Genomic DNA, 18482 nt, shown 5'->3' on the forward strand with positions numbered 1-18482 from the left:
ACCTTCAGTTTACCCTGGTGTACTTACTATACACCACATTCTACTCAGTCTTTAGGCTGAGTATCAGGCTGCTGAATATTCTGGAAAAGGAAGCATCACCAAAACCAGGTAAGATGAACTTAATGGCTATTTGGCTCACTGTCCTGCCCCATCTTGAGAGCTCCTGAGGGCAAGACCACATTTTATTCATCTCTGTCAACCCAGCACTTGGCAGAGAATCTGGCCATTAGTTGAGGCTCAATAAATATTTACAAAATGAGTGAAGCATTCTTTCAGGCCAGAGAGATGCTCCTCAGCCCAAACATCCAGGACTCCAAACATGTCTTTGTTGAAGACGTGATAATAATACATTTTTAATACATACTTAACATATTAATATTCAAAATATAAGACTATACATTTTTAAATTCCCTTAACAAGTGATTCTTGTTATTAAACAATTAAGAACACTACACCCCAGTGATCAGCTGTCCTCTGTGAGCAGACTGCCCCGGATTCAGCCTTCCACCACATTCAGTCTTTGCAGGGAGGGTTGGTTGATGTCACTGAAGCTTTTGAAAGACAGGTTGGGGTAGCAGCTGCTGTTCTGCTTTCTTAGCACCCCCTCTCCCTTCTCGTCTAGTAACACACGGCTCCTATCCCTCGTCGTGTAAATACACTGACTACAGACAGACGCCCCTTTTCCTGGCCGGAGGGATTGGTTTAGGGCTGAGCGTGCACCCCAAGCTAGGCCTTGGTTCTGAGTCCTTCCCTAGAAAGGCTCTCACTGAAGCTGGTAGGAAACATATCTCTTTTTGTCTCCACTCCACTTTGAGGTTATAAGGATGTACATTCAGAGGTGTCTGTGGTCAGAGTTCTAGACTCACAGGGAGAATGTTCTCAGCAAAAGGAGCCAGCTTTCCAGGGGAAGACAGAGAGAGAAGAGGGATGAGAGGCGGTGCGGAGGGAGAGGGTGGGCTAGAAAGAGGGGGTGATGGTGAGGGGAGGAGCAAGAGAAGGAGACGAATAAAAGGAAGTTGAGCTCTGACAGCATGTGAGGCTCTGGGTTCAGCTCAGCAGCACCCTCCCTGCCTTTTCTGTCTGGTTACTTGAAGAGATTAACATCTTCTTTATGCCTGGACTAGTCTGGGTTGGATTTTTATCCTTCCAACTGAGAGCATCCCAGGTAAACGTTGGAAGAGGGGAGTTTCGTCAGCACTTCTCAAACTTGACTGTGCACAGAAACCCCCTGTGACCTTGTCCAAATGCAGACTGTTTGACTCAGCAGGTCCAGACGGCTCAGAGGCTCTGCTCCATCCCAGGCTGCTGGTGGAGCTGCGGCCGCTGCTCCATGAACTGAACTGAGTTGCAGGTAACTGCCTGGTGCCGACCGTGACAGCCTCAGAGACCCCTTGTAAACACGTCTGTTCCCTCCCTCTCCCTCTCTTCATCAGCATCCGTGGGCTTCTTTCTCCCTTGGACCACCACACACGCCCAGCCCTCCCGTTCTTAGTCACCCAGCACGTCCCCGGTCTTGGGTGACACACATCCCAGCCCCAGCCCAGACCTCAGACAGGCACACCTCCACTAACCAGACAAGTCCCTGCAAAGGCAGCTTAGTGAGCACGTCTGAGCATCAGCTGAGGTCTCACATCCGTCTCAAGAGAGTTCGTAAAGCATCCCTTGCACACAGAAGCAGGATTCTCCCGGAGACGGCCCAGCCAGGAAACGGATCCCCCACCTCGTGCCCTCACGTCACTGCCGTCGCTGCAGGGGCTCAGCCAGAGCAGGCTTATGGAACGGTGGTGGAGAGCTGCTAGAAATGAAGCTTGCTGACTGAACTGTGGCCTTGGTAACTATTTCACCCAAAACGACAACTATCTACGAATGGAGTGCCTGCTCCGGGCCAAGTGCTTGAGTAAGTAGGCTCTCTAGAGTGCTTGGGGAAATCCAAGAAAATCTAGCCCCTCGCTTTTGCCTCTCAGGTTCTCGTAGTGCTTTCTGGTAGCACTCCAGTCTCTCCCCTGTTTTCCAGATTCCTGGCAGGGACGGTACTTATAGAGGTTCTGGAAAAAAAAAAAATCTAGAAATCTGAGCAGCAGCAAGCTCAAGATGAAGGAACAGGATTGTTTTTTCAATGCGTGTGTCAACCCTGAGGGTCTAGCTGTCAGGACCCTGGTACTTCCTGAGCCCGGGGCAAGACCATGTCCTGCGTCTTTCACCTTCTGTACCAGCATCTTTTCTATCCACGTCCTGTAAACAGCCCCTTTTCCAAATCTGATCCCTCTTTTCCCATCTAAATAGGGGGCTTAGCTTCCTTAGAGATACTGGGTCTGGGGAGGAAGCGTTATACTCTCCTTACCATTCCCAAGTCTGAACTGAGGCTGAAGCCATGGAAGACACCAAACGAGACAATTTCCCCGCAAAAGAGCAGATCACCACTGCCTGGGGTTCGGGGTGGCAGCTCACAGGATGCGGGCTGGTGTTAAAGGCCAGAGGGCTCTGGTCTGTGTTTCTGACCACTGCTCTCCTCCTCCTCACTGGGCTTCATTATCTCCACCCACTTTGCTATTTCCTCCTGTTGCCCACTTACCTACATGGGTTTGTGGTTGTGGTAGTAATAATGTCCTTCGAAGTATGTCCATGGCATTTTGAACATATTAGGAGACAAAAGCATTGATACATTCAAGAAATAACTTGATATGGCTTTATGATAATTTTCTAAGTTCCTAAATCACCTTTCAAGTTTTGTTCCTGGTCTCTTTCAAACTTCCATTTTTCCTTCATTGCGTTTTCAACCTCCTCTCTTGTTACAACTACGGATCCCTCTGACTTCTCTTCACTGAGTTCCTTTAGTAGGTTCCGTATGTGCCAGATTTGTTCATCCTTTAAGCGTTTATTCTGTCGTGAATATCAGAGAGTTGTTAATTACCTTTGCTGAAGTATCTCCATTGTTTTCCCTCAAAACAGAATCACATGCTGAGGCTTGCAAAATAAGAAATAGTCAATGAAATAATTTATTCAATAGTATCTCCAAAGAGCATGTGGAAGATGGAAGACTCAAAATTAAATTCATCAAATCAGTAATCACTGAAGAGACAGTTTCATTTTAAAACCTGTGTTAATAATCTGCCAGTCTATCACCCTATCATAGGATCAATGAACATTAAAATTAGACTTCAGAGGTCAATTTCTTCAACTACCACAAATTATCTTTCTTTTCTAGGAAACGTCACTCATTTATTCAATATTTATGGAATTGTCTACCATATGCCAGGAGTCATCTAGACACTAGGCATATATTCATGAGCAAAATAGACAAAAGTACTGCTCTTGTGGGATTTACATTATTTTTTGCTTTTCTCACAAGTGACCCTAATTCTCTTCTTCTGGGGTGATGATCACTCACCATTCTAACAGTCCACACTTGAAACATGAACTGTGTTCTTCTTGTGAAGATCCCACCCATGTTTCCATGTTTCTTATCTAATCAACTTAGAGTTTATTTTTGCCCTTGCTAGTTATTATGTATATGTAGAGATATTTTATTGTGTGTGAACTTAATACATATTTCTGGTACTTTTCTTAGCCTTCCTTTTTTTTTTTTCTCCCTTTAAGTTTTAATACTCACTTCCCTGGGGTCTTTCCTTCAATTTCTTAAACCTAAGAAAATGTATATACTTAAAATATTCTAATACTTCTTTTAAAAATTACTTATTTTCCTATAATTTAACATTCTCTTTACTATAGTTTTTCAACATTATTTTATTTCTGATATTCATGTTTTTATTCTCTTAACCTTCACAGGCAATGGCACCCCACTCCAGTACTCTTGCCTGGAAAATCCCATGGATAGAGGAGCCTGGTGGGCTGCAGTCCATGGGGTCGCTAAGAGTCGGACACGACTGAGCGACTTTGCTTTCACTTTTCACTTTCATGCATTGGAGAAGGAAATGGCAACCCACTCCAGTGTTCTTGCCTGGAGAATCCCAGGGACGGGGGAGCCTGGTGGGCTGCTGTCTATGGGGTCGCACAGAGTCAGACACAACTGAAGTGACTTAGCATCAGTAGCAGCAACCTTAATAGATACTCTACTGTAAGAATATTTTCTTTCTCAAAATTGATTCTCTAAGCCAGTACTTCTGAAACTTCAACATGTATACCCAGCACTTGGGGACCTTGTTAAAAATGCAGATTCTGATTAAGTTTGGTACGATGCCTGTAATTCTGCATTTCTCACACGTTCCAGGTAATGCCAAACCTGCTGGCCCACAACCCACGCTTTGGGTAGCCAAATTCTTTCTGATAATCTAAACATCTGTGATTTATTGATAGTGCTGCAGCCTACTAAAACTCAGGTCTTTAATATTGAATCCAACAAACTTTAAAGTTGATGGCTGAAAAATTTGATTTCTTAAAATTGTTTAGCAAAATAGACACTAGTTTAATAAACTCCTCAGAGAGGATTTTAATGTAACCTTAATGCTCTTTAAGTCATTCCACAGGCTGTATGACATGATTGTCATATCAGTGCTTTAGAATTTTAATGTATAACTTTGATAAACTGAACAAAAGCAGCAAACAATTAACTTTATGATGCTCGGTACTAATACAGCCAAAAAACCAAAAAGACAGACTGGACAAGCTTTGAGTGACTTAAAAAAATAGAAATAAAGATGAAAAAGATATGATATTCAAAATCCTGCAGTTTAACTTCTCTGATCTTTTGTTTGCAATATTCTAAAGTATCTGAATTCTGTCTCTGAAGAGTTTTTAGTACCAAGAATTCATGATATGATATATATCTGAAAACTGAATTTCTTTGCTTCTAATTTCGTAAAATCTTGTAGAGAGTGACATAAACAGAAGTGGTGGAGTAAGACTTCTGAAAATCCGCTTCTTCATAAAGGCAATGAGAAAAAATTGGCAAAAATTGGCAAAATCAACTTTTCAGAACTCTGGAAATTAAAGGCTTTGCAGTAACTTCTAGGGAGTGTTTATTCAAGAAAAATGGTTAAATCTTAGTAAGAACAGTGAGTTTCGTGGCATTTCAAACTTACCCTAAAAACCAATAGCCCCACAATTATGGCAAAACCCAGCAATCTAGCAGCCTGTGGCTGAGGGTTGGGGAGAGAAGAGAGGCAGAACTCTTGCAAAGCCCAGTTCCTAAATAAGGGCCATTATTTGACTTATCTGGTAATTCCCTGGAAAATCCCACTGGCAAGCCTTGTCTTTATTTGACCTGACTCAGAGCCTACCCAGTGTCTTAACAGCCTTTTCCTAGATTGGTTTGTCAAAAACAGTCAACAGTTGTTGAACATTACAGCTCCGTGTGTGTGTGTGTGTGTGTGTGTGCACGCACTCGGTTGTGTCCGGCTCTTTGAAGCCCTATGGACTGTAGCCTGCCAGGCTCCTCTGTCCATGTACTTTTCTAGACACAAATACTGGAGAAGCTTGCCATTTTCTCATGCAGAGGATCTTCCTGACCCAGGGATTGAACCCACATCTCTTGCGTCTCCTGCATTGGCAGGCGGCTTCTTTCCCACGCTGCCACCTGGGAAGCCCACAGCTCCCTGAGGTGTTAATAAAAGTTGAGGTAAACAACAAGCTGACCCCCCCCACACAAAATCTTCAGAAGAAAACTGGAGATGAGTTGTCCATTGGGAGTTTTGACAGCTCTTAGGTATTCCTAAGAATCTAAAAGGCCACATGCATTTAATAACATCTATATTAAACTTCCCAAATCCTGTATGAATTTCAAATAGAAAAGAAGTGTGTCTGACAGTGTTACAGAATTCACTATATCTGAAAAATTATCTTGAGTGATATACTGAAATAAAATTTAAATATATCTACCAATATGCTTTAAAAAAGACATTTATCTTATGAAGTAAATTTATTATTTGAGGTAAGGCTAATTATCATATTATAAATAGAAGAAAGGAGATTTAGTATCTAAGCTACAAAGGAAGGATTATTTTTGTTTTGTTATTAGGCCATCTCATGGCCTTTTAAAAACTTTTTTAGACTCACAAGAACAAGAATAGAAGTTGCCAAAATAAAACACACAATTCCCATCTACTGTCCACCCAGCTTTCCCAAATGATAACATCTTATCTAATGATAGCACAGCATCAAAACGAGGAAATTGACATTGGTACAAGGTTATTAATTGAACTAGAGATTTTATTTCTATTTCACCAGTTTTTACATTTTTTTCTTTTTAGTGTATGGTTGTGATACTGTCTTTTATAAGAAATGTATGTATGCATATCTTTGGCCACTCAGGTGACTGAAATGTATTTCTTTGTTGTTCAGTCACTAAGTTGTGTCCAACTCTTTGAGACTCCAAGGACTGCAGCGCGCCAGGCTCCTCTGTCTTTCACTATCTCCTGATAGTGAAGCTCGTGTCCATTGAGTCGGTGATGCCATCCGACCATCTCATCCTCTGTTGTCCACTTTCTCCTCCTGCCCTCAATCTTTCCCAGCATCAGTGTCTTTCCCAGTGAGTCAGCTCTTCGCATCAGGTGGTCAAAGTATTGGAGCTTCAGCATCAGTCTTTCCAGTGAACATTTGGGGTTGATTTCCTTTATGATTGACTGGTTTTATCTCCTTGCAGTCCAAGGGACTCCCAAGAGTCTTCTCCAGCACCACAATTTGAAAGCATCAATTTCTTGGCACTCAGCCAGCTCTTTATGGTCCAGCTCTCACATCCGTACACGACTACTGGAAAAACCATAGCTTTGACTAGATGGATCTTTGTTGCAAAATGATCTCTGCTTTTTAATGCACTGTCTAGGTTTGTCATAGCTTCCCTTCCAAAGAGCATAAATAGATATGATAAATTCATGAATAAATATATACAGATAGATATATAAATATATATCTGTATTTCTTAGATATATTCTTATAGGTTTTTTTTTTTTTTAATGATTTTCAACAATAGTTCCTGGCCCACAGTGCCCCAAACCCATGCAATTTTCTGCCACCACAATTGGGTTTATGTTAATGAAATTGACTTTTGGATCTGGGAGAGAGAAAGGGAGGGGGCCTGATTGCCAGGAGAACTGATCAAGTTATTAGAGGATTATAGTCCCTCACATTGATTTCCAGGGACAGGAGAGGGACTTGAGGTGGAACCAACTGCCACTAGCCAAGGATTTAGTCAATCACGATTATGTAATGAAGCCTCCATTAAAACCTGGAAAAGGAGCTTCTTTTGGTCCTTTCCCAGAGAGCTTCCAAGTGCTGCTGTGCCAGGCCCCAAGCTCCACACAGGCAGAAGATCCTTTGTTTGGTACTTTGCTCTCTAGGGCCTTCCCTCCTGGCTCAGCCAGTAAAGAATCTGCCTGCAATGTTGGAGACCTGGGTTTGATCCTTGGGTTGGGAAGATCCCCTGGAGAAAGGAATAGCTACCCACTACAGTATTCTGGCCTGGAGAACTCCTTGGAGTTGCAAAGAGTCGGACACGACTGGGCAACTTTCACTTTCACTCTGCTCTCTGTATCTCTTCATCTGACTGTTGATTCATAGCCTTTAATACCTTTTTAATGATCTAGTGAGTAAATGGGTTTTCCTGGTTCTGTGAGCCATTCTAGCAAGCTAATTGAACTTGAGGAGGATGGGGTTGTGCAAGGCTCTGATTTATAGCCAGTCACCCAGATGTACAAGTAACACCCTGGACTGGTAACTGGCCTCTGAAGTGCAGGGTGGTCTTGTGGGACTGAGCCTTTTACCTGTGGAATCTGACTCTATCTCCAGGTAGGTAAGTGTCAGAACTGAGGTGAACTCTCAGACACCCGGCTACAGTCTGAGAATCGCTTGCTGGTTAGGGGAAGCCTCCACACACACAAATTAGAATTGGGTCAGGAACCCTTTCAGTAAGATTACAAATTCTGTCACATATGCATATGAGACATATCACCACAAAGATGGCATCTGAAGCCGTGATGTTAAATAAGATGATCCAGAGAGAGTTTAGAGTGAAAGAATATGTTTAAGATCAGAACGCTCATAAATACTCTAATTAAAGGGTGGGAATAAATACTCTAATTTAAGGGTAGTTTCTTTTCCTATTCAAGGGGAAAAAAAAGAAAAATAAGAAATGATCAGAGAAGTAGAAGGAAATTCAAGAAAGAGTGATGTCCTGGAGCCCAAAGGAAAAAGAGTTTCAGGACACCAGGAGTGACTGCCAGAGGAGTGAGGTGTCAGTTTAGGCCTCAAAGAGTACCTTGATGTAATGTTAGTCACTTCAGTCATGTCCAGCTCTGCGATCCCACAGACTGTAGCCTGCCAGGCTCCTCTGTCTATGGGATTCTCCAGGCAAGAATACTGGAGTCAGTTGCCAGGCCCATCTCCAAAAGAGTACATTGGGCCTGGCTAATTGGTCAGCACAGCTTTCGCTGGAGCGGTTGTAGGTGAACAGTAGGAGGGGAAGTATGTACTGGGAAGTAAGGACGTGGGCACAGAGGGCTGTCAGATGTCTAGTGCTGTAGAGGAGCAATGAACGCAGGCAGAGAAGGGAAGAAAGAAAGAGGTGATCATCTAAACAAAGCTAAACGCATAGGAAGAAAAGACGAAAGAAGAGGGCATAACTTTTTATGATTTGGACATTTCCGATTTGGACGTAACTGGAGAGAAAAATGTATCTTGCTAATGAGTCATGTTAAACTTAGCTATTTAAATATCTGTGACCTCAAAATTATTTCCTCCCACTGGTATTTGTGGATCAACCCAACAAATATTTACCAAACACCTACTCATGCTGGGCCCTTTGGAGAAACAAAGATAAGATTTGATTGCTGCTACCTAAGGCGCTTTCAATTAAATAACGGAGAAATATTTTTATGCAACATCCCAGTTAAGATGGGGGGAAATGAAGAGGAGCTATACAAGAGAAGAGCAATCTGGGAAGAGGAAACAGCCTCTTTGTTGTAAAGGTACCATAGTGAGAAAAAGATTGGGCTTCACAATATTTAAAAGAAGCTGCTGCTGCTAAGTTGCTTCAGTCGTGTCCGACTCTGTGCAACCCCATAGACGGCAGCCCACCAGGCTCCCCCATCCCTGGGATTCTCCAGGCAAGAACACAGGAGTGGGTTGCCATTTCGTTCTCCAATGCATGAAAGTGAAAAGTGAAGTGAAGTCGCTCAGTCATGTCCAGCTCTCAGCGACCCCATGGACTGCAGCCTTCCAGGCTCCTCCATCCGTGGGATTTTCCAGGCAAGAGTACTGGAGTGGGGTGCCATTGCCTTCTCCTTAAAAGAAGCAGGGGTAAGCAAAGGATGGGATAGCTGCAGATGAGTTGGAGAGGTGAGTAGAGGTCAAATTTTGAAGGACCTTGAAGACTTCAGGAAGATCTATGGATTTTATTTTCTGTGCAGCAGGAAGCCACTGTGGGATTTTAAGCACTGAAAGGTTTGCCATATTCCAAGGGTCATTCTGGTTGCCTCGTGGAAAATGTACTGGTTAGAGGAAAGATGGGTAAGAGATGACGCTGGCTTAAACTGTGGCAACAGTGCACATGGAAAGAAATAGATAAATACAGTTGAGCTAGTCTGTCTTCCTATGCTCCTCACTGCTGGGTCCACTAGTGACTCCAAGAGTCAACTTAGACCTACCACGGTCTTGAGCTAATCCTCCTGGAAACAAGAACGTTGTCTCTGGCTCCAGTTGATGGGTTATGGGAAAATGGTTCCTCAGTCCTGATCCATTGTCCTTTCCACAACCGAACAGAAGTCCCAAAGCTAGCTGGGGGTTCCAGTGCTGACCACTCCAGGATATGCATTGGCCTCCTGGTGGCAGCTCACTCTCCTGTGCCCTGGTACCTCTCTAAGTGGGACCTGCCTCCAGGTGCCGCAGCCAGACTTCCCCTTCTACTCTCACTCATCGACCTCAGTTTCTTAGTTTCTGCTGCAAGTGCCTGGTCCTTCAGAATCATGACAACATCAGGGTTGTCTTGCCCAGCACGTATTTGATGAACAAACGGACAAATTTGCCCCATGATGAAGACAGGAATCCTCGTTTCCCAAGGGGGAAACTGAGGCTTACACCAGTTTTGGCCAAAATGATACTAGCAGTGGGTTGTACGGCCAGGATGCAAAAATTCATGTCTCCGACTCAAATTCAATTAAAATTTGTAGACGCAGTCTTCTGTAGACAAAAGTCAGATAAAATAGGTGTGGAAGTTTCAGGATCCATATAAAGTAAATGTTTTAATAGGGGACACTCTCAGTATTTCCTCATTCTTGAGCCCCTTAAGGGCTAAGTTGGATGCACTATCATTTCCTGCTTCCCACCTTTATTTCTGTTGGTCCTGATAGTCACACACAGCACCCCTTTGACCTTCATTTTATTCTGATTTTATAAAGACAGACATCATCTTAAACACTAAGTTAGTCATTTTAACAACTGAAATTGTACTTTTCCAATAATATTTACATATGCTCACACTGAAAATCTAAAAGAAAACAGATAAATTTAAAATACAGAGCCCATTTTTTATCAGTTCAGTTCAGTTCAGTTCACTCTTTGCATGAGGTGGCCAAAGTACTAGAGTTTCAGCTTCAGCCTCATTCCTTCCAAAGAACACCCAGGACTGATCTCCTTTAGAATGGACTGGTTGGATCTCCTTGCAGTCCAAGGGACTCTCAAGAGTCTTCTCCAACACCACAGTTCAAAAGCATCAGTTCTTCGGTGCTCATCTTTCTTCGTAGTCCATCTCTCACATCCATACATGACCACTGGAAAAAACATAGCCTTGACTAGACAGACCTTTGTTGGCAAAGTAATGTCTTTGCTGGTTGGTCATAACTTTCCTTCCAAAGAGCAAGCATCTTTTAATTTCATGACTGCAGTCACCATCTGCAGTGATTTTGGAGCCCCCAAAAATAAAGTCTGACCCTGTTTCCACTGTTTCCCCACCTATTTCCCATGAAGTGATGGGACCAGATGCCATGATCTTCGTTTTCTGAATGTTGAGCTTTAAGCCAACTTTTTCACTCTCCCCTTTCACTTTCTTCAAGAGGCTTTTTAGTTCCTCTTCACTTTCTGCCATAAGGGTGGTGTCATCTGCATATCTGAGGTTATTGATATTTCTCCTGGCAATCTTGATTCCAGCTTGTGCTTCTTCCAGTCCAGCGTTTCTCATGATGTACTCTGCATATATGTTAAATAAGCAGGGTGACAATATACAGGCTTAACGTACTCCTTTTCCTATTTGGAACCAGTCTGTTGTTCCATGTCCAGTTCTAACTGTTGCTTCCTGACCTGCATACAGGTTTCTCAAGAGGCAGGTCAGGTGGTCTGATATTCCCATCTCTTTCAGAATTTTCCACAGTTTATTGTGATCCACACAGTCAAAGGCTTTGGCATAGTCAATAAAGCAGAAGTAGATGTTTTTTAGGAACTCTCTTCCTTTTTCCATGATCCAGCGGATGTTGGCAATTTGATCTCTGGTTCCTCTGCCTTTCCTAAAACCAGCTTGAACATCTGAAAGTTCACGTATTGCTGAAGCCTGGCTTGGAGAATTTTGAGCATTACTTTACTAGTGTGTGAGATGAGTGCAATTGTGCAGTAGTTTGAGCATTCTTTGGCATTGCCTTTCTTTGGGATTGGAATGAAAACTGACCTTTTCTAGTCCTGTGGCCACTGCTGAGTCTTCCAAATTTGCTGGCATATTGAGTGCAGCACTTTCACAGCATCATCTTTCAGGATTATAGTTTGGTTAAATAAGAAAGTAAAAGATAAATGGGGTTGGAGAGCTTTACATTCTTAAACATAAGATTCAGTGTCCTCATGATCTAAATAATACAATTCAAGGTGACTTCCTTTGACATTATAAATAATAAATAGAAACAGCAGTACCCTCTTGCCTCCCATGTACAAAAATACATTTAAATATATTATAAATTAATCAGCTCTAAGCACTAAAGAAGATAATTTCCTAGAGTTCATTTCATTATAACTCAAAAAATTTTAAGCATTTGCATAAATGTTTAATGATTAGATATCAGCTTTATATTTTATACTCACTCTTTCATGATACTTTTGATTCTTTTCTCTAAGTTTCTTTATTTGAGCCATAAATCGTTCTAGTGAGTTTTCCTTTATTTGACAGCTAATAACAGAAATAATGTGTTACAATTATTTCCTTTAGGAAAAACTAATGAAAGAAAAATTTAAAATTATACTATTTGAATATTAAATATACTATAATACCTTGTTTAGGGATAAGAATCTTTACTGATGTTGTATTTCTGAGTATATTTTACTGACTAAAATATGTATTAGATAACTTCAAGTTTTAAAAAATATCAATCCCCATTTTTATTTCATAGTCATAACTTTTATACTTTCTCATTATCTATAAATAATTCAGCATAAAAAGAACCGAGGAAAGGGCATTCAGAAAACATGCTTCCTGGAAATCCAAAAACATTCAGACAAAAATGACAAGACAAAGAATTTACAAGGGCAAGCACAGCTTCTTGAAACAGTAGGATAAACCAGGCTGACCTATTGGTCAAGTTCATTAGTATACCATCTCGTCTATAAACTGTAAAAGGTTCTTTCTTGACACAAGTACATTTTTAAAATACCAAACAAATATTTGTTGAATGTCTGTTAGGTATAAAATATAGGAAGCATGGAAAGACTCTGATATAGGCAATTTGATATCTATTTGAAGAGTTAAGGGCATCTCTATTACCTCATAAATCTTACCACTTTAAATCTGAGACCAAAATAAAGGAACAGAACTAGCTCCATGTAAATCCTTTGCCTCTATTAAATATATATATATATATATATATATATATATATATATATAGCTCCTCTGTGGTGTAGTGAACAGAGGAGTATTTACAGAATGAGAAACTCTGCTTTTCAATCTTGTCTCTTCCACTTCTTACCTACATGACCTCAACAAGTCAATTCTCTGAACTTCAGTTTCCAAGCTGTCAAGAGAGAGATAACAACACCCACCCAGCTCTATGTATTTTATAAACATGAAAATAAGAAATCATATGTGCATGTTTCTAGCATAAAGTAAGTGCTCAGTAAATTTCAGGTGAATTTTAATCTTACGTCCTCAGTCCTTCTCCTGGAATATCATTTATATCTGTGATATTGTAAACTTAGTAGAGAGAAAAACAAAGCTCTTTCTTTCCAAATGAAGAGAAAAACAAAACATTTAAAAAATGAGCAAATCCTTTAGGCTTTGCCTTGAGTTGCTTCTGCAGGGGGCAGTTTGGAGAGGTCTGAGTGGCATCAGCAAGCCTGCGGGTGGGGTGGATCCTAAGATGCCCTAAAGGTTTGGCTGCTTCGCCGGCCCCCTTGTGGAGCGTTCACCTAGCCTCTCCTGGGAATTCACTGCAGCCTCCTCAGGCCTCAGATGATGAATTTATCAGGAAGCAAGGCTTCCCTGGTGGCTCAGATGGTAAAGAATCCGCCTGCAATGCAGGAGACCTGGGTTTGATCCCTGGGTCGGGAAGATCCCCTGGAAAAGGGAAAGGCTACCCGCTCCAATATTCTGGCCTGGAGAATTCCACGGACAGAGGAGCCTGGTGTGGGCTACCGTCCATGGGGTCACAGAGTAGGACATGACTGAATGACTAACACTTTCACTTTCAGAGGAAGCTAAGCCTCAGGGCTCCCCACCATTAGCCACTGTGGGAATTCAAGCCTCCCTGGTCTCTGAACACTTCTTCCTTTTCACATCTCCCTTATCTACTCAGTGCCCTAGTAACCCGCATGTCACACTTAATGCTGAAGCGAGTGGGAAAATAAACCAATGAGGTTTATACTGAGCACTTAGTATACACTGAAGTGCTTTGAAAAGGGTATTGCTCTGTTTTGAAGCACAGTGATATGGAGTTAACACTAACGCAATGCGTCTATCACCGTGTCCCTTCCTTCCTTATCAAAATGTTAGCTGATGGAGGGAATTTTCACGTATTGAGGCACGGGGAAGTCATCCTGGCTTACTCCTGATTTGGCTTGGACTTTATGCTGACTAGAACGACCTGTGGCCTGTCAAGCATCTGTTGCTCATCTGCTTTAACCGTGACAGGAAAGAATGCATTTGAACATGAAAACGGAGTGCCTGTGGTTCAGGCATTCAAAATGGAGCTGGGCGGCCACACTGGACGCGGTTTCAGACACATTTCCGTATCACTGAGACCTCTGTTTCGAACTGTATCAAACTCAAAGATGCCACCAGCCATTTTCATAATATTTTTGCCAGGGGCTGCCAGCTGCAATTTTATGGCCTTAAAGTCTCCCTGGCAACTGTGTGACCAGTTTGGATCCCAACCGATCCTTGCTTAACATGCACCCTTACTTCTCACCAATTCCAACCCTAATTCTTGACAAATATGTAACTGTGGTTTGGGCCTGTATGTTGCTGTTGTTGTTAAGTCACTAATTTGTGTCCAACTCTTGGGCCCATGGACTGTAGCTCACCAGTGTCCTCTGTTCCTGGGATTTTCCAGGCAAGAATCCTGGACTGGGTTGCCATTTCCTTCTCCAGAGGGTCTTCCCAACCCAGGGATCGAATCTGCATCTCCTGCATTGGAAGGTGGATTCTTCACCACTGAGGCACCAAGGAAGCCCTTTTGCCTACATAAGCCTCCCCATTTTGCAGTCAGTGGAACACAATTCAACTGCTTCTTACATCTGTGTCTCCTGGGCTACAGTCCTCAGTTTCGCTTGAATAAAACTCTTCCCTATTTTTATTATAGGTTGTTTATTGAGTATTAATGTAGTAATGTGAAAACTTCCTTCCTCCATGCAATTTTGTTAAAAATTCTGAGAAGGAACACAAATTTGGGTTCCAAAAAAGAATCTATACTCTTACTTATTATACTTTTAAAACCCATAATTATATCTGTACCTATTGCTATACCTACGTCCATACTCATTGTTGAAAACTGGGTTGGGGGCGATAAATATAAAGGAAAAAATAGAAACCACCATCCCCTAGAGATTTAGCATTATGCAGTAAGATATTTTGCTAAAGGGAAAGGAGAGGAAGACCACATTCACATAACTTTAATATAGTATATTGTTAGAACTGTTCTATTTTATTATTATTTATTGTTAATCCAGTACTGTGCCTAATTTAGAAATTAAACTCTATCATAGGTATATACATGAAGAAAATACATAGTATATAAAGGGTTCGTACTATCCATGATTTCAGGCATCCCTTAGGAGGCTTGGAACAAATTCCCTGAGGAAAAAGGGTGACTAAGACACGATCACTCTGCAGGTTCAACACTGGCAGTCTCGGTTCTTTGCCAACAACCACAGAGGTCTACGGCCTTATTTTCTTGAGAGAGATTAAGAAAAGTTCAGTTGTTCAGAAGTCATGGACCACCTGCTCTGGGCCCTTGAGCTCTTTGTTAGGGGCTGAGGTTGTATAAGAGAAATATAAGATGCTGCCGGGGACCCTTGGATGATTCTTCCTCAGGTGGCGAGAAGGGCGTCTTGACTGTTCATCGTGTGGCAAAAGTCCCGTCACCTGGGACCTCAGGGAACAGCTGAAGTGTCGCCAGAAGGGCGCAGGAAGGCCCAGGCTGTTCCAGTCCACGAGGCTGTTTATTTAGTTTCAACAAAGGAAGAGGATGGAAAGCACGGGAACGCTCAACTTACTCTTGTGCTAGATCATGAGAACGTTTAAATGTGCGCCTCTTTGGAAACCTCTGTTGAAGAGGAGAAAGACTGGCATCTGGCTGACCCAGAGGAGCAAGAAGGAGCCGTAGTTGGATGCCATCCCTGTGGGCCGTGGGGAAAAGGTGAGAGACCAGACTGCAGTCACGGAGCTGGACTCTCTGCCCACCTCTCAGAAGCCACTGCGCGCCACCTCTTCAGTGACGCTGCGAAGCGAGCTCAGGGAGAATCTGGCCGTCGCTTAACGTTACCTCCAGTGTTAAATAAAAGGGCGCTTGGTGAAAAGTCCCTTCCCGTGGGTGCTGTCAGTGTTCTGAGCCTCTCACTCACCGTCTCCTACTAAGAACATACAGACTCGGAGTCTCACAAGAAGGACATTGGATTTTCCCTGAATGTCGTTGAGAACGATTCTCTTGAACAGAGACCTGGTCTCCAGCATTGCTCCCCAGTTTCAACCTTGTCCCCCGCCAGTAGACGGCCGCCTATTCCCAAGACCCACGTGTCCACCGGGGTCTGCTAATCTGACCCTGCCCTTGCCCTCTCTCGCTCCCTCTGCCTTCTGTCCGTTCCTGGACTGCGACACACGCTTCCTCACCCGCCCTCTCTATCACTCTGGCTCTGTAACACCTGTTCCTCCTCTTTCCGAGGTCAGCTTCCACATCGCCCCCTCAAGACGAGCTCTTCCTGATCCCTGCGACTGAAATGACCGAGCCACGCAGGCACCGAGTCTGTCCAGTCCTTCAGTTATGCGGTCGCGGAGCCCCCTACACTGTTCTTCCGCAGCATCTTCTTTAAGGTATGCAACTTTTCAGGAAAGACCGGACTGTGTGTTTAACGTCCATCTCCCGTGCTTCCTTAGGAATGGACCGTGTGGGCCAGTTCACTCTTGCCCTCCAGTGATCAGCACTTGCCTGTTATGTATTTGGTTAACATTCAAATACTTGCTCAATAGGCATGAAGTGCCTTCTTATTTGAAAAAAAAACAACAAAAAACTGACATGTATTCATTCACTTCCTAAGTGTTACACATTAAAACACCAACCCGGGACCCAAAGTTGAAGTTCAAAAGCTATCAAAGGGCTTACTCTCCATCAGTTGGATAAAACAGCAACATATGACAAGTATCACCTCTAGTCTCGTCTCCAGCTCCTGGGATGGAAATATTGAGATATTCTTATTAAAGTGAAAGTGAAAGTCGCTCAGTTGTGTCCGACTCTTTGAGACCCCATGGACCGTCCAGTCCATGGAATTCTCCAGGCAAGGACACTGGAGTGGGTAGCCTTTCTGTTCTCCAGGGGATCTTCCCAACCCAGGAATCGAACCCAGGTCTCCCATATTGCAGGCAAATTCTTTACCAGCTGAGCCACCAGGGAAGCCCATTCTTATTGAAAATAACTATAAATCATTTGGGTTTGATTTGTAGGCATTTGAGGACAATGCAAATTGGAATGTCTAGAAATAAAAAGTTAAATGAAGAAGAGAAGTGTGCGTACATTTGCTCTTTTGTAAATGGACACTAACTGAGGTGTGCTCTATTTGAAGAGGTAAGCCAGCAAGTTGCTGTGCATTTGAGGGAGAGTGACCAGTAATTCAATGGAGGGGGCGAGGGAGCCAAAACCCATTCACAAATGCTGTTTCATAGCTTGGCTTGTGTTACTGCTAACGTGCCAAAACCTTAAAAAAAATATGCATGTAGCACGAGAGTGAAATTACGCCTCTAATCCAGCTTCCTTGACAGCTTTGGAACACTTCATTTTCCGCTGGAGTTATGTGAGTGTTAGCAATGCTTGCCTTTTATGCACGAGAACTTTAGGATTTCATAATCTAAGCTTACTGATAGTCCAGAAGTGCTTCACTGATAGGCAGCTTGACTTCTTTTGGTGGCCCATCTTGAATACCCCTTTTATTTGTTTTCGCCGTGGTTTCCATTGTGTTGCTTAGCTAGTAAGAAGAATACCTGTTTGAAAAAAGAGACACAGGAAAAATAAATAAATCCTTTGTTCCTTTACTTGTATTTATTAGATAAAGCACTACTGGGACTTAACTTAAAACTGGCTCTTCCATCCAGACTGCTCCCGTGTCCCCAGAGCTGACATCATCCATAATGCTGGGTCATCAGGAATCAACTGGATTCTTGAGTCTGAGTTCCATGCTTAGAGCAGGTCCAGACCAGGACCCCAGACTTTCTGAGACTCACCCTCTTACACTATCCATCAACAACCTTTGCCCCCATCGAGCTTCTCTGAGAGCAAGTACTTAACTTTTTCAATCATTTCATGTCTCCACAGTGTTTGGTAGAGTGCCCTGCCTGTAACAGCAGCTCAATAAATGTCTTTTAGTTATTAAAAATTAAGATGAAACGAAAGCACAACCTTCTATGAGGACCAGGAAACTTGGCTCCAAAAGAGTCAGAACAGGGATCCAAAGAAACTAGGTTTGGCCAGGGTTGCTATAAAGAGCAAATATAAGGACTTTAATAAAAATGTTTTTTAAATGGTTAAGAAGTTTCATAATAAGGATGATAAAAATAATGTATTGTCATTACCGGTGACTGTTTATCAGCTATTAATTGCTTTTGTATCTTATAATAAGAAACATCAAAAATATTGTTTTTTAAAAGGGAAAATCAGACCCACTGTTTTTAGTTTTTATGGTAAGGAGGAACACTGAGAATTTGGTATGAGTACTAATGCACATCTTTTAAGATCATAGTTTTTCTTGACAGATTTTTATCTTTGGATTTTTATTAATGTATATTGTCACTCTGCTTATTAACTTATATGCGGAGTATATCATGTGAAATATTGGGCTGGATGACTCACAAGCTGGAATCA

At 42.4% G+C, this 18482-nt stretch overlaps 1 protein-coding gene across 1 annotated transcript in view; it reads right to left on the bottom strand.

Annotated features, from left to right (window-relative positions):
- Window positions 1–18482, bottom strand: part of CCDC83 (coiled-coil domain containing 83) — a 53182-nt gene that overhangs the window by 29436 nt on the left and 5264 nt on the right. The window contains 3 exon segments of the mRNA XM_040255540.1: window positions 2718–2880; window positions 12010–12094; window positions 17483–17605. Coding sequence (XP_040111474.1) covers window positions 2718–2880; window positions 12010–12094; window positions 17483–17577 — 343 coding nt within the window. The 5' untranslated portion in view covers window positions 17578–17605.

The sequence above is a fragment of the Oryx dammah genome, unplaced genomic scaffold (assembly GCF_014754425.2).
Source record: "Oryx dammah isolate SB20612 unplaced genomic scaffold, SCBI_Odam_1.1 HiC_scaffold_15, whole genome shotgun sequence".
Lineage (NCBI taxonomy): Eukaryota > Metazoa > Chordata > Mammalia > Artiodactyla > Bovidae > Oryx > Oryx dammah.